Source organism: Bos indicus, chromosome 5 (genome assembly GCF_029378745.1).
Source record: "Bos indicus isolate NIAB-ARS_2022 breed Sahiwal x Tharparkar chromosome 5, NIAB-ARS_B.indTharparkar_mat_pri_1.0, whole genome shotgun sequence".
Taxonomy (NCBI): domain Eukaryota; kingdom Metazoa; phylum Chordata; class Mammalia; order Artiodactyla; family Bovidae; genus Bos; species Bos indicus.
In genome coordinates, this window is record NC_091764.1 from 30,335,011 (window position 1) to 30,358,955 (window position 23,945).

The following is a 23,945-nucleotide window of genomic DNA, read 5'->3' on the forward strand; positions in this document are numbered from 1 at the left end:
GCCAGGCCTAGGGAGCAGGCACAACCAAATGTTAGCTAGGAAGTCACCCTGTCCTCAGAGGACCCACAGTCCAGTTCTGTTTCTTAGGAATGGCAGCCATGCTTGCTCCCGGCTTAAGGTTGAAACTTTGGAAGGAAGAGAAGAATATGGGATGCACACAGATGGGCGCTTGACCTGATCTCTGGGCCAGAGCAAGATTTGATTTCTGAGCCACAGCTCTGTGTATCCCAAGGAAGCCTGCTGGAGGGAGGATGGTGAGAGGCACTCCTGATGCAGGTCACACACACTGGACTGCTGGGGCAAGAATGGGCCATTTCTAGCCTTTTGGGTCTATTCTTTCCAGGAGGCCTCACCCATGGTAGCCCTCATGCTAAATATACTTCTTTATAAATAATTTGAAAAGATTTTTATAACTTTGCTTTGGAAATTGACTGACTATGAGTAAGTTGTGGTTTTTTTTTAATGTGCAGTGTGCTGTGACTTCTCAGCAATCATCACCCATAGAGATGAAATCTAACAAGTTTTGTAAATATGAGAACATTTTGAATATTAAATTTGACAGAATAATGAAACTGACAATATTATGTTTTTTGTTGTTGTTCACTCACTCAGTCGTGTCCGACTGTTTGTAACCCCATGGACTGAAGCACACCACGCCTCCTTGTCCTTCACCATCTCCCGGAGCTTGCTCAAACTCATGTCCAGAGTCAGTGATGCCATCTCATCCTCTGTCACCCCCTTCTCCTGCCTTCAATCTTTCCCAGCATCAGGGTCTTTTCCAGTGAGTCAGTTCTTCACATCAAGTGGCCAAAGTATTGGAGTTTCAGCCTCAGCATCAGTCCTTCTAATGAATATTCAGGATTGATTTCCTTTAGGATTGACTGGCTTGATCTCCTTGCAGTCCAAGGGATTCTCAAGAGTCTTCTCCAACACCACAGTTCAAAAGCATCAGTTCTTTGGCGTTCAGCCTTCCTTATGCTACAACTCTCACATCCATACATGACTACTGGAAAAACCATACCTTTGACTAGATGGACCTTTATTGGCAAAGTAACGTCTCTGCTTTTTAATACGCTGTCTAGGTTTGTCACAGCTTTTCTTCCAAGGAGCAGACATCTTTTAATTTCACGGCTGCAGTCACCATCTGCAGTGATTTTGGAGCCCAAGAAAATAAAGTCCATCACTGTTTCCATTGTTTCCACATCTATTTACCATGAAGTGATGGGACTGGATGCCATGATTTTCGTTTTTTGAATCTTGAGTTTTAAGCCAGCTTTCTCACTCTCTTTCATTTTCATCAAGAGGCTCTTTAGTTCCTCTTTGCTTTCTGCCATAAGGGTGGTGTCATATGAATATCTGAGGTTATTGATATTTCTCCCTGCAATCTTGATTCCAGCTTGTGCTTCATCCAGCCCAGCATTTTGCATGATGTACTCTGCATATAAGTTAAATAAGCAGGGTGACAGTATACAGCCTTGACATACTCCTTTCCCAGTTTGGAACCAGTCCATTGTTCCATGTCCGGTTCTAACTGTTGCTTCTTGACCTGCATACAGATTTCTCAGGAGGCAGGTCAGGTGGTCTGGTATTCCCAACTCTTTAAGAATTTTCCTCAGTTTGTTGTGACTCATACAGTCAAAGGTTTTAGTGTAGTCAATAAAGCAGAAGTAGATGTTTTTCCAGAACTCTCTGGCTTTTTTGACGATCCAATGGATGCTGGCAATTTGATCTCTGGTTCCTCTGCCTTTTCTAAATCCAGCTTGAACATCTGGAAGTTCTCAGTTCACATACTGTTGAAGCCTGGCCTGGAGAATTTTGAACATTATATAAACATTTAATTACATGTTTTTTTATATTTTTGTGCCAATGACTTTACTCCCTCGACATGTGGGATCTTAGTTCCCAACCAGGGATTGAACCTGTGCTCCTTGCCCTGGAAGCACAGAGTCCTAACCACTGGACCACCAGGGAAGCCCCACCAATGGCATTTTTAAAGGTTTCACATGTTTCCATAGGCTCTTGGCACTGTGCTTAAGGTGCCTGGCAGCCAAACCCACTCTGGTGATGGAGGACTTTGGCTTTTTGGATGTCTTCTCTCAAGCTCTCCAGCAAGCAAGCCGAGTATCTCATAGAGGCTGTGAAGCCAAGAGGATTTCAACCAAGGAGATATATAGATATAGTGTATGATGTTTTTCTGGTATGAAGTTCTTTAATATTATACAAGAGCCTCATTTTTTTTTTCAGAGCAAAGTTGATGTATTCGATCAAATAAGATATTGCCTTCACCCTCAAAAAAACAAAAACAGGGAAGCCAAAATATGAGAAGTAATACTGCTTGGCATATTTCTTGAAGCCAGATTTGGGAGTTGGCCAAAGCTCTGCTTGCATGGCCCATAGTCTCAGGGGTCTCCAGGATGAGGGGTCAACACTAAGGTGGAAGGTGACATGAGAGAAGGGTCTACTTTAGCCCTAACTGTGGCCTTCAAGGAGGTGTTGATGGAGTGAAAAGGACAAAAACCATTTGTAAACAATCAAGACAGAGCCAGGGAGGGGAAAGCCGGGTGGGATCTGGTGTGTCCCATGTGATGGGGAGGCTAACTTAGAAAAAAGTCAGGTAAAGGATGAGTATGATTCTATTGTTGGAGGAGTCGTCTTCTCCAAAAAAAATGTGAGCATGGCTAGGACTGGTCTAGTGGAAAAGGTGGACAACATGCATGAACAGATGGTGAATCTGAGCAGAGATAGGAAAGTGTTTAAAAAAATGGAAATGCTAAAAGTGAAAACTGTAATATCAGAGATGAAGAATTCCTTTGGCCAGTTAATCAAGCTGGACAAAAGCAGAGGAAAAAAAATCTGTGAGCTTGAAGCCAGGTCGGGAGAAATTTAAACAAACTGTAACTCTAAGCTAAGGAACAACTGAGCAAACCCAAAGCTAATCACCAAGATATGTAGGACAATGACAAGTGCTCTGACAGACATGATTGAAGTCCCAGAAAAAGGGAGACAGAACGGGGCAGAAGAAATATTTGAAGAGAGAACCACTGAGAATTTCCCAAATTAACGAAAGAAAACCAACCACAGATCCAAGATTGTCAGAGAACCCCAAACAGGATAAAGAAAAACACACCTAAGTACAGCTTAGTCTAATTGTTGAAACCAAAGATAAGAGAACATTTTGAAGGCAGCCAGAAACAAAAACATTATATAGAAAAGTAAGAAAGAAGTCTTCTCATCAGAGACTGTGCCAGTCAGATGGTTCCTGAGGTCCAGCCGTATCCCTTATAAGTCCACAAGATAACCCAGTGTATTCCAGGACGTTCCCTGTCTAGGGGCTGATATTAGCTTAGGTGGGTTTCGGTTACCTGCAGAAACAGTAATGGGCTGGAACTAGCAGTGTCTCAGCTGAGCAGCGTCCTCCAGGGCATGGGCCCCACTTCTCCATAGCACCCAGTGCCCTCCTCTATACACACCTGGCCCTGAGCTGGCTGGTGATCCTTAAAGACTCCTTATTGGCTGTGAGTTGGGAGGAGGCAGAGAAGGAGAGAAGATCGATACACTAGTCAACTGATCCGAATGCCCCTCAAAGAAGGCTCTGGGATGTGACTACTGCATCAAATTCTTTCCACAAAGGTGACCCATCCTGGAACAACCAAAGCCAAAGGCCCGCTGGTATACCTGTCAGGGCTCTGCTGAGGGCATAGTCATTGCTATTGGCAGTAATGTCTGTGGGGGCAGGAGCAGCTGCCAGTATTTCAGGGTTGCCATGGGGGTCAAGAAGATTCAGGTTTCTTCTCCCATGCCCCTCATTCTAAGAGTCCCTGTGTAGACCTCTGTCGTCTCACTTTCCAGAAGTTCCTTTACTACAGGAGCCACAAGGAGGCAGCAGAGTGCCTGTTTAAGGGCCTCGGCTGTCCTGATAGGGAGAGGATGGAACTGCTGAAGGACGGATGCAGCCAAAGCTGGGTGGAGTTCATCTGAGAAGGTGCTTGGCTGAGTGCAGAGAGTAAATACGATCAATATAGGGAGAGAGACAAGGGATTCCAGACCCATCCTTTGGACATCTGGATCCACTCCTGGTGGCTTCAGCCCAGGGCACTTGATTCACTCACCCCCAGCAGGGTCCCCAACTTTGCAGTTCAGAGATCTGTCCTTATAAATGATACTTCAGTTCAGTTCAGTTCAGTTCAGTCACTCAGTCATGTCCGACTCTTTGCGACCCCATGAATCGCAGCATGCCAGGCCTCCCTGTCCATCACCATCTCCCAGAGTTCACTCAAACTCATGTCCATCAAGTCGGTGATGCCATCCAACCATCTCAACTGTCGTCCCCTTTTCCTCCTGCCCCCAATCCCTCCCAGCATCAGAGTCTTTTCCAATGAGTCAACTCTTCGCATGAGGTGGCCAAAGTACTGGAGTTTCAGCTTTAGCCATCATTCCTTCCAAAGAAATCCCAGGGCTGATCTCCTTCAGAATGGACTGGTTGGATCTCCTTGCAGTCCATGGGACTCTCAAGAGTCTTCTCCAACACCACAGTTCAAAAGCATCAATTCTTCGGCGCTCAGCTTTCTTCACAGTCCAACTCTCACATCCATACATGACCACTGGAAAAACCATAGCCTCTACTAGACGGACCTTTGTTGGCAAAGTAACATCTCTGCTTTTGAATATGCTATCTAGGTTGGTCATAACTTTTCTTCCAAGGAGTAAGCGTCTTTTAATTTCATGGCTGCAATCACCATCTGCAGTGACTTCAGGTAACTATTTTTTAGGAACTCTGCCAGGAGGCCCTTCCTGAAGACTTCCTCAAATATGTATCACATCCTCATTCATTCAACAAATATCTACTGGGTACCTAATAGGAGGCACTGTTGAAAGCATTGGGATATAGTGCTGAAGAAAAGAGTTTGTTTTTTTAAAGTGATTTCCCAGAACTTTTATTGGGCAAAAATAGACAAAAAATTAGTAAAATACACAGTATGTCAGATGGTAAAAGATACTATGCTGCTGCTGCTGCTAAGTCGCTTCAATCGTGTCCAACTCTGTGCAGCCCCATAGAGGGCAGCCTACCAGGCTCCTCCGTCCCTGGGATTCTCCAGGCAAGAACACTGGAGTGGGCTGCCATTTCCTTCTCCATTGAGATGGTGAAGAAACACAAATTTCAGCAGAGGAGTAGGAGTCAAAGTGTCACTCGACCTCCAGGGCATTCCTGAGATTACCATTTAAAATGGGGCGTGTCAGGCCTCACTGAGTTGACATTTGCGTGAAGACTTGGAGATGAAGAAGCAAGCTGTGAGGAAAGGCGCGCAGGCAAAGGGAACAGCCTGAAGTGGGAGCATGCCTGGCATAATAGAGGAATGGCCGGGTCTCCCGTGTGACTGGTGCCAGGTGAGTGAGGGGAGGAGAGTAGCGTGGAAAGTGCTGGAGAATGACTGGAGGACAGGTCACTTAAGGCCTTGTAGGCCACTGTAAGGACGCTTTGTTTTTCACCCTGAAAGAATAGGAGCCATTTTAACTCTGAATAAAATGGGAACCACTGCAGAATTCCAAGCAGAGATGACATAATTGGATCCACCCTTCCAGAACCTCACCGTGGCCACAGGGATGGGAACAGACTGCAGGTGTGGAGGGGGAAACTGACGATTCCCTTTCTATTCAGGAAAGTTTAGTAAAGGAACTCAAATGCTACTCCCCTACCAAGATGCCTCTTCTGATCCTCTGTAAGGTGCCCCCTTCTCCTGGAGGTCCTCTCCATCTTTGCTGATGCATCTCTTCCAGCACTGGTCAGTTTTGTCTTTGTTCCAGAACATTTTTTGTGTTTTTTTTTCTTTTAGTATTTATTTATTTGGCTTAGTTGTGGCATGCATGATCTTTAGTTGCAGCATGTGGGATCTAGTTCCCTGGCTAGGAACCGAACCTGGGGCCCCCTACATTGGGAAGGCAGAGTCTTAGCCACCCTTCCTTAATTGAGCTGCCTTGCTCTTGCCACTGAGGCCTCTTCCAGGCTGCATTTCTGCCTGAGAGCCACATCTCTTTGTGTTAATTCGGTCTGTTAACCATACTACATGACATAGCTTGTCAATGACCTACTAAAGCAGCCTGTCAGAGCTGGCAGGAAGCACATGCCAAACATTGTTTGCCAAAGCTATTGCCTCTGGAGGCTACTGAGAGCAAATTAAATGAGTAATTATTGAGTCCCTAAACATTTATTGAGCACCCACTGTGATGTTATGCTCTGTACCAGGCTGTAAGGGTATAAAAGTCAAAAGGAGCTTACTGCAAAAATAGGATACAGGCTATATGCAAAGCACCAGAGTAATAAAAATATGTAGAAATAGGTCCTTGTCCTCCTAAGGACTTACCATCCACTCATCACTCATTTAGCGATTACTTAATGCACTGTGCTAAGGCTGGATGTGTAATGATGACACTGAGACACAATCTCTTTTCACACTCCACTGTGGAGACAGAGTAGTAAATGGTGGGGATCTAGCTATGTAAACACAGGGTCACACAGAGTCGGACACGACTGAAGCGACTTAGCAGCAGCAGCAGCTCCGTAACAAACACAAACACAGTACAGATGCAAAGTCAAAAGGAGAACAAAAGAAAAGGATGTTCACTGCAGAGTCTGGAAAGGCCCTCAGGGCTATGTGGGATTTCAACAGAAAGCTGAAGGATGTATAGAACTAACACAGGTGGCAGGGGTGGAGGACTCCAGGGGAATACAAGGGATTAGAGTATTATGAACATAGAGCATGTTTACGGACCAGAAAGTGGTCGACATGGCTGTAGTTCATCAGTAACAAGCCAGATATTACATGAGCAAAGCTGGGCTGAGATTGGGTTTGGATGAGCTTGAAGGCCAAGCTGATGATTTTCCTCAGCAGGCAGTGGAGAGCCATGGATGATTTTCAAGGAAAGGAATGATGTTACTAGACCTGTGCTGTAGAGAGGCAGGTGTGGCAACATGGAGAAGTTGGAGAATGGATGCAAGGAGACCAGTTAGAGGACTAGTAATGAAGTAAAGGCCCAGCTTTGATTGCACTTACTTATTTGTGCCCGTATTTGTTCACAGATATCTCAATATGTGCAAAATCTTACACTGAAGGTAGGGGTGGAGCAGACAGGGAGAAAAATAAAAATAAGATCTAGTTTATGTTCTTAAGGATATTTTAATCAAGTGAGAGACGTGGACCACTGAAATGCTACCAAAATCTTCCCTTGTTTCTGTCATGTGACACTTGGCTTCCCTCCTGTTCCCCACACCCCTGGCTCTTGTGGGAGTTCATGATCTTCTGCCTGTAGGCCAGGGGTTGCTCCAGTGCCCAGACTCCTCTCCTCATGCCTCAGGACATCCCAGGATGACTTTATCTTCCCTTATGGCTTCAAACATCAGCTCTGTGTTGATGATTCCCAGATGAATCTCCTCTGAGTCCTAGAGCTGTATGCCCAAACACCCCGAGGATCTCAATTGGTTGCCCATTGGCACCTCCAACTCAATTCATCTGAATACGTGCTAAGTCACTTCAGTGTCCAGCTCTTTGCGACCCCATGGACTGTACCTAGCCTGCCAGGCTCTGTGTCCGTGGGATTCTCCAGGCAAGAATACTAGAGTGGGTTGCCGTGCCTCCTCCAGGGGATCTTCCTGACTCAGGGATTGAACCTGAGTCGCTTACATCTCCTGCTATAGCAGGCGAGTTCTTGACAGCTAGTGCCCCGTGGAAACCCATATGCAAGTATATTGGGTCAGAAATTATATTCATTTGTAATTTTGGCAAGTACTGACAATTTACAGTTCTACTAGTAACACATTAGAGGGCCTCTTTCTCCATAACCATGCCAAGGGCATATTGTCAAACATTTGAATTTTTTCCTATCTATAGGTGAAAAATGATATTGAAATGTAGTTTCAATTTTCTCGTGTGTGAAGTTGAGTATCTTTTCATATGTCTAAGAGCCATTTATCTTTCCTTTTATGTTAACCATCTTATTTTGTTCTTGTATTTTTGTTCTTTCTCATATTGATTTGAAAGGATTTTGTATATATTAAGCAAATTAGTCCTTTTGTCTATGATATGAGCTGCAAACATTTCCCTCAGTTTGCCATTTGTCTCAGTTTATGGTGTTTTTTGCTCTGCACAAATTATAGATTTTTATGTTGACAGAATTGTCTTTTTTTATGCTTTGGAATTTTGTGCTATTCTATTTTCTCTGCTGTGACATATAAATTTATAATTTTACTATTTTACATTTATTTAAACACAATTGATTCATATAGATTTATTTTAGTGTGAGGAATAGAGATACTTTTTTTTTTCAGGTGGCTACACAATTGTCTCAATACCACTTACCATATAATCCATCTTTCCCCTACTGATAGGCAATGGCACCTTTATTACATGCTAACATTTTAAATGTCTCGCGCCTATTTCTGGACTCTTTGTTCTCTTGATCAAATTGCCTATGCTTGTGCTAGTGTCCTCTGGATTTTACTCTTTTAGCTCTTATTGGTTTAATATCCAATAAAGCTATTCCTCTTTGATTAACTTTCTTTTTCAGAATGCTGTTATTTTTTATGCAAAAATTTCCATATGAATGTTATATTCAGATTATGTAGTCTGATGGTATTTTTATTAGATTGTGTTAAATTTATAGATTAATTTATGGAGAGCTGACGTCTTTATGATAGTGAGTCTTTCTACCCAAAAATAGAATATGCCTTTCCATTTATTCTTCTCTCTTTTTTGTGTTCTTTGATAGTGATTTCAGTTTGGGGCACCTAGATCTAGCACACTGTTAAGATTACTCTAGGTTACATTACTTTTTCCTTGCTACTGTAAATGATATTTTATTCCCATATACTTTCTGATTGGCTATTGTTCGTTGACTTTTTGTGTATAATTTGTACCCACTTTGCTAAAATGTCTTATTTGTATTAGTCATTCAGTTGATATCTTCTGATTTTCCAGTTAGGCTATTAAATCATAAATTAATAATGGTAACTTCACCTCTTCCCTAGTTTTTATATCTCATTCCTTTCTCTTCTGAAATTAGGTAGGCTAATGGCACCCCACTCCAGTACTCTTGCCTGGAAAATCCCATGGACGGAGGAGCCTGGTAGGCTGCAGTCCATGGGGTCACTAAGAGTCGGATATGACTGAGCGTCTTCACTTTCACTTTTCACTTTCATGCATTGGAGAAGGAAATGGCAACCCATTCCAGCGTTCTTGCCTGGAGAATCCCAGGGACAGGGGAGCCTCGTGGGCTGCCGTCTATGGGGTCGCACAGAGTCGGACACGACTGAAGCAACTTAGCAGCAGCAGCAGCAGTGTTTCCAAGGCAGTGTTAAATAAAAATAGCCATAGGGGCTATCCTCATGGAATACCTAACTTTAATGGGAATAATTTAGGTGTCCTCATTAAGTGTGATTCTAGTTTTCAGATCGAGATGGAACAAGTCAGATGTTTCATAAAGTTTGCCTGTGATTCTCTACCTTGGGGATTGAAATTTCATTTAAATTCAGCCTGTGTATGAGACTTTTCCTTTGCAGATGGTTTCTCCTCCCTTAGAGAAAGAAAAAAAAAAGTATACAGATATCAAGTAGAGTATATGTTGACTTAAAATGCATTATGATGGGCTTCCCTGGTGGCTCAGTGATAAAGAATTTGTCTGACAATGCAGGAAACACGGGTTCAGGTTCGATCCCTAATCTGGGAAGATCCTACATGCCACAGAGCAACTAAGACCATGCCACAACTATTGAGCCTGTGCTCTAGAGCCCAGGAACCAAACTACTGGGGCCTCGGCCACAATGACTGAAGCCCATGCTCCACAACAAGAAAAGCTACCACAATGAGAAGCCTGCACACGCAACTAGAGAGTAGCCCCTATTTGCTGCAACTAGAGAAAAACCAGTGTAGCAACAAAGACCCAGTGCAACCAAAAGTAAATAAATAAAAATTAATTTTTAAAAAATGCATTATGAGTCCAAAGTCATCTTTGTACTGGTAAAAGCTGTATTAAACCTGACTTCCTAAGAAGGTATACTTGAGCCAAGAGCAGTGCAATCCTGTGTCCTCTGAGTGCCCAGAAAGTAGCAGTCTCGGGTGAAAGGAAAACCGGTCCTGCTCTAATGGAGGGGAATGTTATCAGACACTGGGTCCAAGACTGACCACCTGGCAGGAGACACTAGGACCCAAGCTCTAAGATCAGTACCAACAGCTAACATTTTATAAGCATTTGCTATATATGACCTACTTGTTTATGCAGAGTGATTTATTCCTCAGAACCATCCTATGAAGTGGATACTATTATTTCCCAATATGATGAAACTGAGGCAAAGAAATATAACTTCTCAAGGTCATAAGATAGTAGGTGAGATAACTAAGGTTTAAAACCAGGCAGAGTCTGGGAATTCCCTGGTGGTCTAATGGTTAAGGCTCTGAGTTTCCACTGTGGGGGCGGTGGGGGGCACAGGTTAGATCTCTGGTCAGGGAACTAAGATCCCATATGCCAAATGGCCAAAAAAATAAAATGAAATAAAATTGGACAGAGCCTCTATTCTGCTTTTTAAAAAACATTTTTAAGACTTATTTATTTTTTGGCTGTGGTAGGTCTTTGTTGCTGCGCACAGGCTTTCTCCAGTTGCAGCGAGCAGGGGCTATTCGCACTGAGCCCTGCGCAGGCTTCTCATTGCAGTGACTTCTCATGTTGTGAGCACAGGCTCTAGAGCACAGAGGCTTCAACAGTTGCAGCCTGCAGGCTCTGGAGCGCAGGCTCAGCAGTTGTGGTGCACGGGCTTAGTTGCCCTGCAGCATGTGGGATCTTCCCAGACCAGGGATCGAACCCGCATTGTGAGATGGATGCTTAACCAGTGGACCACCAGGGAAGCCCAGAACCTTAACCACCATGTCCTAATCCCTCAGATGAAGGAACCTGGGGCCCTGAGCAAAGATTCAGGAGAAACCATGATCGTTGCCCCCATGGCCGGGCCACATCTGTCCTGGGGAGGATGCTGTACTGTGAACGATTACTCTGGAGCCAGGGACAGCTAACTGGAGGTTAGATGACTGGTGCTACTACTAACTTTTCTTTTTATGCACACTCTTCTTTTTGTTCCTTTGCTGGCTCCTTCTCTTATTATTCAGTAGCTCAGTTGTGTTCAACTCTTTGACCCAATGAACTACAGCATGGCAGGCTTCCCTGTCCTTCACTATCTCGTGGAGTTTGCTCAAATTCACATCCATTCAGTGGGTGATACTATCAAACCATCTCAACTTCTGCCGCCCTCTTCTCCTTTTGTCTTCAATCTTTCCCAGCATCAGGGTTTATTCCAGTGAGTTGGCTCTTTGCATCAAGTGGCCAAAGTATTGCAGCTTCAGCCTCAGTATCAGTCCTTCCAATGAATATTCAGGGTTGATTTCCTTTAGAATTGACCGGTTTGATCTCCTTGTTGTCCATGGGACTCTCAAGAGTCTTCTTCAACACCACAATTTGAAAGCATCAATTCTTCGGTGCTCAGCCTTTTTCATGGTCCAACTCTCACATGCATACATTACTACTGGAAGAACCATAGCTTTGTCTATATAGACCCTTGCTAGCAAAGTGATGTCTCTGCTTTTTAATACACTGTCTAGGTTTGTCATAGCTTTCCTTCCAAGGGGCACGCAAAATCTGTCACTGCTTCCACTTTTTCCCCTTCTAGTTGCCATAAAGTGATGGGACCAGATGCCAGGATCTTATTAGTTTTTTGAATATTGAGTTTGAAGCCAGCTTTTTCACTCTTCTCTTTGACCCTCATCAAAGGGCTCTTTATTTACTCTTCACTTTCTGCCATTAGAGTGGTGTCATCTGCATATCTGAGGCCCCTTCATGGATCACAGCCTTGTCATAGAGAAAGGGCTTGCATAACTCAATGAAGCTATGAGATATGCTGTGCAGGACTACCTAAGACAGACAAGTCATAGTGAAGAGTTCTGACAAAACGTGGTCCACTGGAGAAGGAAATGGCAACCCACGCCAGTATTCTTGCCAGAAGAACCAGAACAGTATGAAGAAGCAAAAAGATATGACACTGGAAGATGAGCACCACCTCCCGCCCAGGTCGGAAGATGTCCAACATGCTACTGGGGAAGAGCAGAAGGCAATTACTAGCAGCTCCAAGAAGAATGAAGCAGATGGGCCAAAGCAGAAACGATGCTCAGTTGCCTTTGTGTCTGGTGGTGAACGGAAAGTCTGAAGCTGTAAAGAACACTGTTGCATAGGAACCTGGAATGTTAGTTCCATGAATCAAGTAAATTGGACATGGTCAAGCAGGAGACGGCAAGATTGAACATGGACATCTTAGTAATTGTGAACTAAAATGGATGGGAATGGGTTCCTCCTCTACCTTACCTTAAATGTTGGAATCCCCAACACTTAAGCTTATGGCTAGACCATAAAGTTTATTCCAAGGATGATGGAGAATTTTGAGCAGAGGCTTGACTACATGGATTTCCATTTTGAAGGGAATACTCTAGCTGCTATAAAGAAACTGGAGGAGAGGTGGTAAAGATGAAAGCTGGGAGACTAGTTAGGGAACTCTTGCAATAGTCCAAGTGGGAGACGATGAATCCAGGGGATTTGGGTCAGGAAACAGTGGAGAAGCTGGTGAGATATGACCAGCTGGATATATTCTAAAGACAGGGTGGGAGGGGTTGTCTAGTATCCATCCAGTTACTCAGGCCAAAAATCTAGATCTTATCCTTGATTTTTCCTTTTCCCTCATATCCCAAATCCAACCCATCAGCAAGCCCCTGTGGTTCTACCTCCAAAATACACATCAAAGTTACTATGTCTGTCCATTTTCACTGCCCCCACAACCCAGCTAAACCACCTGAGTTTACCTCTTATTTGGATCGATACAGTAGCCTCTTCTCTATTCTCTCTGCTTCCTCTTACTTCCCTACAATCCATTCTCCACAAGCAGGCAAACGGATCATTTATAAAACTAAATCATATTACAGAATGGATACTTTTGCATCTTTTAAGGACTTTCTAATGCAATAAAAATAAAGGCCAAGGGGACTCCTTACTGGTCCAGTGGTTAAGACTCCATGTTGCCACTGCAGGGGGCACAGGTTTGATCCCTGGTCAGGGAACTAAGATCCTCCATGCCGTGTGATGCAACCAAAGTAAATAAATACAGTTTATATATATATATATATATATATATATATTTTTTTTTTTTTTAAGAAAAAAGGCCAAAATTCATACCATGAACCACAAGGCCTAAAATGACCTGCCCTGATGACCTCTCTGTTCTCATCTCCTCCTTCTCTCTTTTTCTTGATCATCTTGCTCCAGCCACACCAATCTCCATCCTGTTCCTCAGTCTCTCCAAATTCTTTTCTGCTTTGGAGCTATGCTGTCCCCGCTGACTAGGCCATCTTACCCCAGCTCTTTGCCCAACTGACCCCTTATCAAATGTCAAATCTCAATTCAACCCTCATCTCCTTAGAGACCTCTGTGATGACTCTCACCTAGTATAGCTACTATGCTGTATTTAATATAGTCCATCACATCTTGTATCAGAAAATACAATCTTTCAGGGGAAATACAGTAGGTTAATGCTCATTAAGCAAGATCACAAATGAACAGGGGACTCTTGTCCCCTGAGAGTGTATGAAGGCTACCATACCCTCAGGGCCGGAAGGCCCAGCCTCCCATCTAACACTTGAATCACGTGGCAATATTCCTGTGAGGAGTACTTGACACCTACACTGAGGAGTCCCACCTAGCTGCTAGACAGCTTTGGAATTGTACTTTTCTTATTCTGAGCTGCAGTATGTTTCTTTAGAGCTATTACACTTCTGTGTCCCTCCAAGGGAGCATGAAACAAATAGAAACTCTCTTTTAGAGGACAGTCTTTTTGGTTTCTCAAGGCACCTCTCACACCCTCAAACGCCCAACTTTTCCTGTAGGCTTGTCCTCCCATCTTCAGGGCTTCTCCTCTGAAGGTGCTTCCGCGGGTCGTCTTACCTCCCAGGGCCAACAGCTCCCTCCAGCAATCCAGGCGTGGTGGGGCCGACTGGATGGGCACTTCTTCTCCCAGGGCCTCTACTCTCTTTCTCTCTCTCTCTCTCTCTCTCTCTTTGGCCTCTGCTTTCTAGAGCCGCGGTCCACAACTCTCCATCCTTTCGTTAGACATCAACCTCCCGGCCCCTTCTATACGCCACATCTCTCCGGCTGGAGGGAGCTCCTCAACATCGTCTCCTCATATTGTGCCTAGCACAGGCCTGCCACAGAGTAGTTTCTCTAAAACCGCTGGTGGAATCAAACAATCTATAAGTGCTCCTGGGAAACTATCAGAATCCTAGATCTCTAGCAAGGCGGCAAAATTCGGAAGCCGAAATCTAGTAGCTGTGCGGCCCCACCCTCCGGCCCACCCTCTCCCAAGATTGCCTCACCTAGCTGCTCAGGCTATCCCGCTCCAACTCTCGCCTTTCCCTTTAATCACTTCCTCCAACTTGGGGCCTATAATACCTGATGTCTCCCAATAAGGTGTTTCAATTAGGAAAGACTTTAACTTCTGCTGATACACAAAACGGTAATATCGTCGGTACCATGGCCACGCCCCTTTACTTAACGTAGTCGGGGCGAACCGGAAGGGATTGCTCAACCCTTAGTTCGTAGACCCGGAAGTAGACGAACCTCACGGAAGCCGGCCTTGGCCCTGCGGCTGCTGCCGTCGCCGCGGAGAAAGTGTTGGAACTGGCAGCCTAGGAATGGTGAGACTTCGCGGTTCGCCTTTGAGGATTCTGAGGAGAGTTGGGGGTGAAATGGGGTTTCCCAGAATGCTGCCGGGTACGATCCCCCCAGGTTTGGGGCCCCGCCCCGGTAGCGCCCCGAAAATCTGCGCATGCGTGGGCCGGACTGGGCCAGAATCTGGTCCGAGAAGTTACGCATGCGCAAAGGTAGCATGCCAAAGGTGGGGTGAGAATTAGCCTGGGAGTTGACTCCCTTCCCCCGCCACCGGCCCCTGGGGCTTGAATCAAGGCTCCGAGAGCATCAGGGTTCATTCGGCGCTTTGCTTTTGAGTTGCAGTACTGACTTCACCACTTGTATCCCGAGCCCCTGAAACAGACCCGGACAAATTCCCTACTTTGGGTGTGCATTTGGCGGGGAGAACGAAGGGCGGAGGGCCAGAGAAGGAAGGGGACGCAGACCCTGCCTCAGTGTAACGGCGGCATCGGGCTATTCACCCTTTCCCCAAGTGGCTGAACTCCCAACCGTATCCGATGGAGCGGTTTGACGAGCGCTTCCTGGTCAGAAGCGTCCCTGATCAGGAGGGGCAGGACCGGATAGTCCCCAGCACCTGAGTTCTCCGGGTCTTAGGCGAGGGTCCCCCAGACGGCGGTTGATGTTTGCTCAGTGACCAAGCCGCGTTTTTCAACTTCCACGAAGTAACGCCCTCTAAATCTTTACCCAAAGCTTCAAATGAAAAAAAAAAAAGGTAGACTGGTTGGAGTCCTATCTCCTTTTCCTTTCCCGTGCTTTGGACTGGGAGGGGAGCTGAGTGGGCAGCTGACAAAGCAAAAGTGAGCCAAGAATCTTTTGTTTCTTGCTAGTTTGGAGTCAAGGCCCTTCACCTAGGGGCTGTTAGTAGAATTAGAGGGGTTTGTGAACTTCCTGAAATGTGTACATTTTTCTAGGGTCCCTAGCTTTTATCACTGTCTCAGAGATGTTGGTGACCTTCAAAAGGCTACTGGTTTATTAGGGTCATATTGGCAGAATATATTGTGTCTTTTCTGGTGTTTTTGCTAGCTTATGGGATGCTGAGGACCAGTTCCAGTATAAGGAGGTGAGGCTGGCCAGATGGAAATCTGAGCCTCAGGGAGCCTCATTTCTCCTTTGCAGAATCTCCTCTCGGCCTCTAAGCTCACCTGGTCAGAATCCTTGGATGAGCCTGTGGGACCCTTCCTTCTAGCCCTGTGGTTTGGAACCAGTGGCTTTGGGACTGTAAGAGGATGGACAAAGGTAGTATGAGGCCGGGCCAGCTCCCCAAACGCTCAGGCGCCAAGCATCTGCTGATTCCACCCCGTGCCTGGCACGTGTGTCTTTCGGTCCTGGCTGGGCATTGCCACCTCCCCCTGGGCCAGCACCACCCACGTACCTCTCGGCAGAGGCCACAGTTGACTGACTTTCTGTTGAGCTGCTGCTCTTTGGCATGGCTGCATTTTGATGGCAGAGGGAGCAGTTATGCCCAGAGCCCGGTGTGTCGGCATCACCAGTCTGACCTGAGCACCATGTGCTGCACGACATGACACGTGGCACCGGGAGAACTGCCCAGCGTGGAAGGTCTGGGCCCAGATGGGACTGGATGGCCAAGGAACTCCCACCTTAAAACCTCAAATGTGAAGGAGGCAGGGGAGGGACCAAGAGGGCTGGCTGGGAAAGGGGGGCTGAGGAGGGGTCCCCTGTGCAGAGGCTCAAGGCTCTGCTTGGCAATTAGGAGCTCTGACTTCACCACTTCTCTTTTTTCTAGATTCTCAGGGGCTGCTAGATTCATCCCTCATGGCATCGGGCACTGCCAGCCGCTCAGAGGATGAGGAGTCACTGGCAGGGCAGAAGCGGGCCTCCTCTCAGGCCTTGGGAACCATCCCTAAACGGAGAAGCTCCTCTAGGTAATAAGGATTTGAAGGGCCAGAAACTGAGACTGCAGCATGCCTTCACCCCTGCACCCCTCTGGGGCCTGCGTTGGCAGAGGCTTGTGCTTTTCCTGACCTTACTGAGTATCTCCTTGAGACTGACCAAGGGAGGGAGATCTTAGGTCTTTGATGTGAAGTCTTTGTAGTGTGGTACCCTGTCATCTCAGAGGGGTGGAGCATAGAGGTTCCATGCCTCGACCACTGAGCCAGAGCAGTGAGCACTCTGACTGCTGGGAACCTGCTCTTCTTTGGAGGCTGGGTGTGGGTGAGTGGGTACTGGGGGTGGGGCGTGGAGAGCTCACTGAGTAGGTTCACTCTTCACAGGTTCATCAAGAGGAAGAAGTTCGATGATGAGCTGGTGGAGAGCAGCCTGGCTAAGTCCTCTACCCGGGCGAAGGGGGCCAGTGGGGTGGAACCAGGGCGCTGTTCGGGGAGCGAACCTTCCTCCAGTGAGAAGAAGAAGGTGAGGATTGGGAGAATGGGGAGTAGCAGGGGGTGGGGGCCAGTGCCAGATTTCGTGTTTCCCCACAACCTCCGCCAGCTGGCAAGAGCCCTGCAGAGGAGGCTTGTGAGAGGATCAAGCCGCCCCAGCCCCAACCTTAGATGCCTCCCTCCTGGGAGCCCATCTCACTACTCCCGCTTTCTTGCTGCATACCCCCCACCACCACCACCCTGTCAGCGCATCCTGTATCACATTCTGTGTGGGAGGCATAGAGCGTGCATCTATTCTGGGAGCAGACAGCCTGTTCCCAGCATTGCTGGGTGTAAAAATAACCCCCAGGTGGCATTGCTCTGGCCCCAGACACTGTACCAGCAAGAGTGTTTTCCTGGTATCCTCCCCACCCACCCTCCACACCGGGGCTGGGGGCACCATCACCAAAAAGAAGACCCCATATGGTCTAGGACTGTGTAGAAGTACTTTGATGGGGGCGGGAACGGGGAGGGGCTGGTATTAGAAAGCTGAGCTCCCTGCCTGTGGCTTCTTGTTGGGTGGGGCTGTACAAAGCTCTGGGTCTGAAACCCCAGCTGCCCTGGTGCCAGCTCTGAGCTCACTCTACTCCTGCCCTCTGCCCAGGTGTCCAAGACCCCCAGCACACCGGTGCCACCCAGCCCTGCCCCAGCCCCTGGACTCACCAAGCGTGTGAAGAAGAGCAAACAGCCGCTGCAGGTGACCAAGGACCTGGGCCGCTGGAAGCCTGCGGACGACCTCCTGCTCATCAGTGCCGTGCTGCAGGTAGTGCTTCCTACCACAGGGGTCTTGTTCCCTTTTCCCCACTGCTGCCAGTTCTCAGCCCCCAGCTAGCCTGGCAGTGTCTGGAGGTGGCATGGGAGGGTATTTCCCAGTTCCAAAGCTGGAACAAACTGCTCTGGGGTCTTGCAGACCAATGACCTGACATCTGTCCACCTGGGTGTGAAGTTCAGCTGCCGCTTCACCCTGCGGGAAGTCCAGGAGCGCTGGTATGCCCTGCTCTACGATCCTGTCATCTCCAAGTGAGTGAGCTGGCCCCGGTGGCAGCACGGTACTGGGGACACCAGGATTTGGTTCTGGAACAGAAAGAATTGTACAAGGGAGGGGGCTGGGAGGCATGGCTCCCTGGGGCCTGGAATTCTCTGAGATGATACCAAGACCTCCCAGGCTTTGGGGGGAAGCTTCTTCCCGATATCAACCTTGCTAGTCCAGGCTGGATGCTGAGAAAAAGGGCCTGGAAGCCGAGGAAGTAGCACTAGAGAAAACACCAGAATGAATGCTGGGAGCCCTGTCTTACTGCCATATGCATGGTGGTTTAGGGCGGTCCCCTTCAGCTTTCCCACACTGACCTCCCACAGTTTCTTCCTTCATAAGAAGTGGTTGGAACAGAAGAACACCAGGGTCCCTTCTAGTTCTAGCAGTCCAAGTTCCAGATACACCTGTGCACACGCACAACACACACACTTCCTCCTCGGGCACTTCATTTGACGTTATCAGAATAATGCTTAACATCCATCTTCTACCCCACAGACACTGGTGCCACTTAAGCTATAGCCACAGCCCTGATACACCAGGAAATGCGCAGGGCGTGGTTTGGGGAAGAGGAGGTGTCTAGTGGGTGGCCGCTTTAGCCAAGTAAGGGCGAAGGTCTTGGGGCAGGAACAGCAACTGGTCTTAGGATTGCCCTCAGGACTGGCCTCTAGGCAGCTGTGCCCTTGAGTCTCCTCGCAGGGTTGAGCACAGGAGCCTGAGTTTTCTGAATTGCCTGTTCACGTTTTTGACAAACCCACGAGGCCACAGGTGCCTTGCTCATGACCCTCGGGCTCTTCTGTTGAGGGCCTGGATCTTTGAGTTGTGGATCGCAAAGGCCTGCAGGCTTTGAAGAAGTAGGAACCCCAGATTGCTTGACACCATGTCTTCAACCCTGCCGTGCTTTCTGTCTCCTTTCTTCCCAGGCTGGCCTGCCAGGCCATGAGACAGCTGCACCCAGAGGCCATTGCAGCCATCCAGAGCAAGGCACTGTTTAGCAAGGCTGAGGAACAGCTGCTGAGCAAAGTGGGATCGGTAAGGCTGAGGGCCAGTAAGGCTAGAGGGTAGGGTGGGAACCAGTCACCTGGAAAACTGACTGCAGGGAGGCTGTACTGCCTGGGGACCTACCCTGCAGACACATGGACACCTGCAGGGCCTCTGGACGGGGTCCTCTGGGAGAGCCAAGCCTGGCTCCTGGCTGGCAGGAGCTGTCACTTTTTCCATCTCCTGATGGGGACTGGGGCAGGGGGCTCAGATGGTGAGGCAGGGGCAGGACAAGGAAACCCTGATGCCCAGAGCATACTCCCTGCCCTCCAGACCAGCCAGCCCACCTTGGAGACCTTCCAGGACCTGCTGCACAGACACCCCGATGCCTTCTACCTGGCCCGTACTGCCAAGGCTCTGCAGGCCCACTGGCAGCTCATGAAGCAGTATTACCTATTGGAGGACCAGACAGGTAACTGGGCCCAGGATCTGGCAGCGTGGGGGTGCGTATGTATGAGTGTGGAGGGGGCTGGATGCAGCCGCCCTCAGTGCCTTGTAACAAATACTCAGTGGTTCCCAGGGTCTTGTTCACCTCTTTTTGCAGCAGAAACCACTTCCAAAGGGAGGGAGCATGGCTGGAATGGTCTTGATGGTAAAGGTAGCCAGAATTGCCTAGAATCCTGAGCAGAAAGACTGAACAAAGGGTCTCCCACTTCTCGATTAGTTTGCTTTTTTGACATGTTTGACAATTACATAAATACCACGTTAATATTTTCTTCATGAGTAACTTTCAAACTTGAGTAAAATGCAAAAGTCTCTTTCGGTGCTCACCCTCCCCCCTTTCCTTCCTTGGAGATAAAGACCTTTTTCTCTAAGCCTTTCTGTCCTTTCCCTCTCTCCACTTTCCTCCCACCAGGCTGTGGGGCTGCCTTCAGGCCACTCAGAAATCCCCGCGGGGGCTTCACACCCAGGCTGCCTGTCTTTCTCTTTCCCAGGGGTCGGAATGCTCTCCAATCGCTCTCTTCCCTTGCCAACAAGACACTCACTCTCCTAATGAGTATTAGGAAAGTGGTCCGATTGGATGGGAAGAAACTCTTCAGTTGGATTTAAGATTCAGGGTCAGACCTGCATAGTCCGAGCACACTTTACTCTCGCTTCTTAAGTACTATTGCGTGTTGGCTGCCATGTAGTGGTTCACACTGATCTGAAAATCAGGCCGTGGTTCTGCCCTTCACCCTACTCACTAGGTCTTGTAGCTTCTGGATAATAGAAGATTCCTACCAGAGGATTTTAGGAAATCTTGTCAGGAGAGGCCCCATCTTCTCTTCCTGAGGATCTTTGAATTCAGTATGCAGTGCGCCACCTCCTTTATTCCTGCAGCTTCCAGATCTCTGCTGCTCGCCCAGGCTCAGCTGTCACTGACCTCCCACAGAGAGAGCAGACACCGGATAAGGTTTATTTTTGCTGCTACAGCTAGCTCCTTTGTCACTCTTTTGAAAGTTATCTTGTGTAAATTTGCTAACGTAAAGGTATAACTTTTCAAGAGTCATGTTTTGTGAGTATTTGATTTCTTGGCTATTTGGTGCTTGGAGTCTCTAGCAATAGGGAGCATAAATTGCTTACTTTTCAAGTCAGCTGGGTGTTAGGTTGGTAGGATTCAGGCAGCTGTGGCAGGGTGACTGCCCCAGCCCCATCTCCCACCCAGTCTGGACTAAGGTGACGGCGGCGGGGGGAGAGGCGGTAGTGATGGAGCATTTGTGGCTGCTGTACAGCCCCCCTGTTGCTTCCCCAGCAGTGATGACATCTCAGGGGTTGTCAGGCTCCTAAGCCAGCAGTTTCACTAGCTAGTGGAGCTCTTGCTGAGCAGACATTGCAATCCTAGGAACCACTGACCATGAAGCAGGAATTCTCAGATTTGGGGACCCTAGCCCTTTCTACATTTTGACCACAAAGAACTGAAAAACTTCCATAAAACTTTTTCATTAAAAAAAAGTCAGTATTTATCCTATTATCTGGTGGATATCTGACTACATTTGATTGTATTCCATTTCTATTTTTTGGAAAGAAAAGGCATTTCATGGCCTGTTAACCCGTCATGACCCACAGTTTGAAAACACTGGCTTTAAGGCTCCCTTCTGACACCTCCTGAATGAGACTTGACTGTCCTGTGCCTCTCAGCTCCTTGTGGCAGGAAATGTTTGGAGCATGTGATGTAGTATAGGGAGCAGTTTAGACTTGGAATCAGGAAAGCAACCTTGATTTCTGATTCTGTCCTGAACTCAAGTCACAGAGCTTAACCCGCCCTCTGTTTGCTCGTCTGTAACGTACAGCTTGTAGTCGTGCCTTCCCTGCACAGAGCAAGTTCTGTAAGCGGGAACTCTTCGCACACTGAGAGAGCGCACAAAGGTCAGCTTTCATTCCCTGCACTTTCTAGAACCACCTCTGCCCCAGCTAACCCTGGGATGCTCTGTGCCAGAGTAGCACGCAGTCTGATCTGCACGCACTCGTTACCCGTGTCCAGGTCGCTGTTGTTGATTTCAGCGCGAGGCCGTCCCCACAGGGCTCTCCCTACAGTTTGTCCCATTTGCTCATTGTCTGCCCAGCGTCTCGGGGGTGAGTGGGAGCATTGGCACTGACCCTCCCTCCGTCCTTCGTTCAGTGCAGCCGCTGCCCAAGGGGGACCAAGTGCTGAACTTTTCCGACGCAGAGGACTTGATTGATGACAGTAAGCTCAAGTGAGTGGCTGGGGTCACAAGCAGGGCACAGAGAGCCGTGTGTCCCCCAAGGACTCCCAAGGCAGCTCCCGCACCACCCAGCCCTGCCTCTCACTGCAGAGCATGGAGCCCAGCCCATATTCGGCCTGGAGTCCCAGCTGCAGCTGTTGGTGCCTGGTCTCCCTGCTAAGCCCTCCTTACCCCAACCTCCACCCTTTGTACATGACCCCTACTCCAGGGAAGGAGGCTCGGCTGGGACCAGAGGAGCAGCCTACAGGGCCGCTGGGCTGCGGGACCCTAGTGAGCCAAATAGTACCTAATAGTGATGGCAGGTAAGCTTGAATTGGAGCTTGATTCATCCTTCTCTTCTCGCCCCCCAGGGACATGCGAGATGAAGTCCTGGAACATGGTGAGCGTGCCCTGGTGGGAACGTTGAGGGGGTGGGAGCTCCTGCTGGAACAGAAAGGAATAGTACCAGGTGCCGGTGACCTCACCCCTTACACCCCACCTCACCCCAGAGCTGACCGTGGCTGACCGGCGCCAGAAACGGGAGATTCGGCAGCTGGAACAGGAACTCCATAAGTGGCAGGTGCTGGTAGATAGCATCACAGGTGAGGAGTCCGGGGGGCCAGCAAGCTCGCGCTCCCACTCCCTTCACCACACCTCGAGCACCCTGGTTGCTGGGCTGGCCTTACCCTCCTCTCCTAGACCTGTAGCTCCTTTCCCTCAGGGGATCCTGGCCTGGTTCCCTGCCTTCCACAGTGGGGCTCTTCTCTGACACGAACTGCTCTCCCCCAGGCATGAGCTCCCCAGACTTCGACAACCAGACCCTGGCAGTGCTGCGGGGCCGCATGGTGCGGTACCTGATGCGCTCTAGAGAGGTGAGGCCAGCCCAGCCCTCCCTGTCCTCGTCCCCATCCCCACACCCCCTTGCGAGGTTCCCCCCCTGTGGATCTTCCCCTCACAGCCCTTTCTATGTCTGGTCCTGATCTCTCATCTTTCCCTGGCCTGTGTGGACCCCTCCCGTTCCTCAGGTCCCAGCCCTCACCTGCCCCATTTTCCCAGATCACCCTCGGCAGAGCGACCAAGGACAACCAGATTGATGTGGACCTGTCCCTGGAGGGTCCGGCCTGGAAGATCTCCCGGAAGCAAGGTATCTGCAGGAAGCAGCATGAGGAAGTCCCTCCAGCCCCGGGACTTGACCTCCATGGGAACCTTGGGGACAGACAGGGGCTGAGGAGCTGGCATTTTAAGATCCCTAACTTAGGGGTGCTGGGTGCCTTGTAGTGTCCCCAGGAAGCAGAGGGTACATGTGGGTTTCAGACCCTTTTCTAGCTTCCCTCATCCCATCATAGCCCTTTCCTTTCTTTTCCCATAGGTGTCATCAAATTGAAAAACAATGGTGATTTCTTCATTGCCAATGAGGGCCGGCGGCCCATCTACATTGATGGACGGCCTGTGCTGTGTGGCTCCAAGTGGCGCCTTAGCAACAACTCAGTAGTGGAGGTGAGCTGGGGAGAGGTGGAAAGGCCACAGTGAACCCTGGGGTGTGGTGAGCCAGAGTGTAGGCCTGGCCCTAGCCTGACTCACCTCCATCCTCAGCCACCCTTCTCTCCTGCCCACAGATTGCCAGCCTGCGATTTGTCTTCCTTATCAACCAGGACCTCATTGCCCTCATTCGGGCCGAGGCTGCCAAGATCACGCCACAGTGAGGAGTGGCGGTGGGACCCATGGGCTCTCTCTGGCCTCAGTGTCCCCTGCCATCCCAGCCCCTGGAGCTGGAGACTCAGGCTCTTGGAGAAACCAGAGTGGGCAGCGGGAGACTCGGCTCCTGGCCCCTCAATCTGAGCCTCTGCGGGAGGGTGGGGCTGGCCCTGGGGAAGCACCTGAGGCTGGGACCCTCAGCTTCCTTAGTGCCAGAGCCCCTCCTTCTCTCTGCAGACGATCCTGCCCTTTCCCCCAGATTCCCGCCTTTGCTCCCTGTCTTCAGCTGATTATTAATAGCTTCAGACTTTTCTTTTATTATTTTTCTTTTGTAAATACAAAGCACTGAGTTCCAAA

General features: G+C 48.5%; 1 protein-coding gene and 1 long non-coding RNA gene across 6 annotated transcripts; one reads left to right on the forward strand and one right to left on the reverse strand.

The window, feature by feature from the left end:
* Positions 1–442: 442 nt before the first annotated feature.
* LOC139183095 (uncharacterized) lies at positions 443–14,431 on the reverse strand. Its single transcript, XR_011566569.1, has 2 exons — positions 14,020–14,431; positions 443–1,805 (listed from the first exon to the last, which is right to left on the reverse strand). It is a non-coding gene; the product is annotated as an uncharacterized lncRNA (long non-coding RNA).
* A 219-nt stretch (positions 14,432–14,650) lies between these two features.
* Positions 14,651–23,945, forward strand: MCRS1 (microspherule protein 1). 5 transcript variants are annotated; one of them, XR_011566568.1, is made up of 15 exons: positions 14,651–14,768; positions 15,898–16,017; positions 16,526–16,664; positions 17,013–17,151; positions 17,764–17,922; positions 18,070–18,179; positions 19,113–19,221; positions 19,504–19,642; positions 21,830–21,905; positions 22,265–22,293; positions 22,403–22,495; positions 22,683–22,765; positions 22,919–23,037; positions 23,263–23,390; positions 23,510–23,609. XR_011566568.1 is itself a non-coding variant. In XM_070789165.1 (15 exons), the coding sequence occupies exons 3-15, from the start codon at positions 16,555–16,557 to the stop codon at positions 23,730–23,732; spliced, it is 1,509 nt and encodes a 502-aa protein (XP_070645266.1). In that variant the 5' UTR covers positions 14,651–14,768; positions 15,898–16,338; positions 16,526–16,554; the 3' UTR covers positions 23,733–23,945. The 5 variants fall into 5 exon arrangements, 4 of the variants coding, with proteins under 4 accessions (XP_070645266.1, XP_070645265.1, XP_019816207.1 ...); XM_070789165.1 differs by having other exon boundaries at positions 15,898–16,338; positions 22,950–23,037; positions 23,487–23,945; XM_070789164.1 differs by having other exon boundaries at positions 22,950–23,037; positions 23,487–23,945.

Bases quoted from the DNA above. Each gene is read 5' to 3' on its own strand.
- MCRS1 (XM_070789164.1), top strand. The intron at 16,665-17,012 runs GTAATAAGGATT...CACTCTTCACAG, and splicing joins AAACGGAGAAGCTCCTCTAG to GTTCATCAAGAGGAAGAAGT. The intron at 23,038-23,262 runs GTATCTGCAGGA...CTTTTCCCATAG, and splicing joins GAAGATCTCCCGGAAGCAAG to GTGTCATCAAATTGAAAAAC.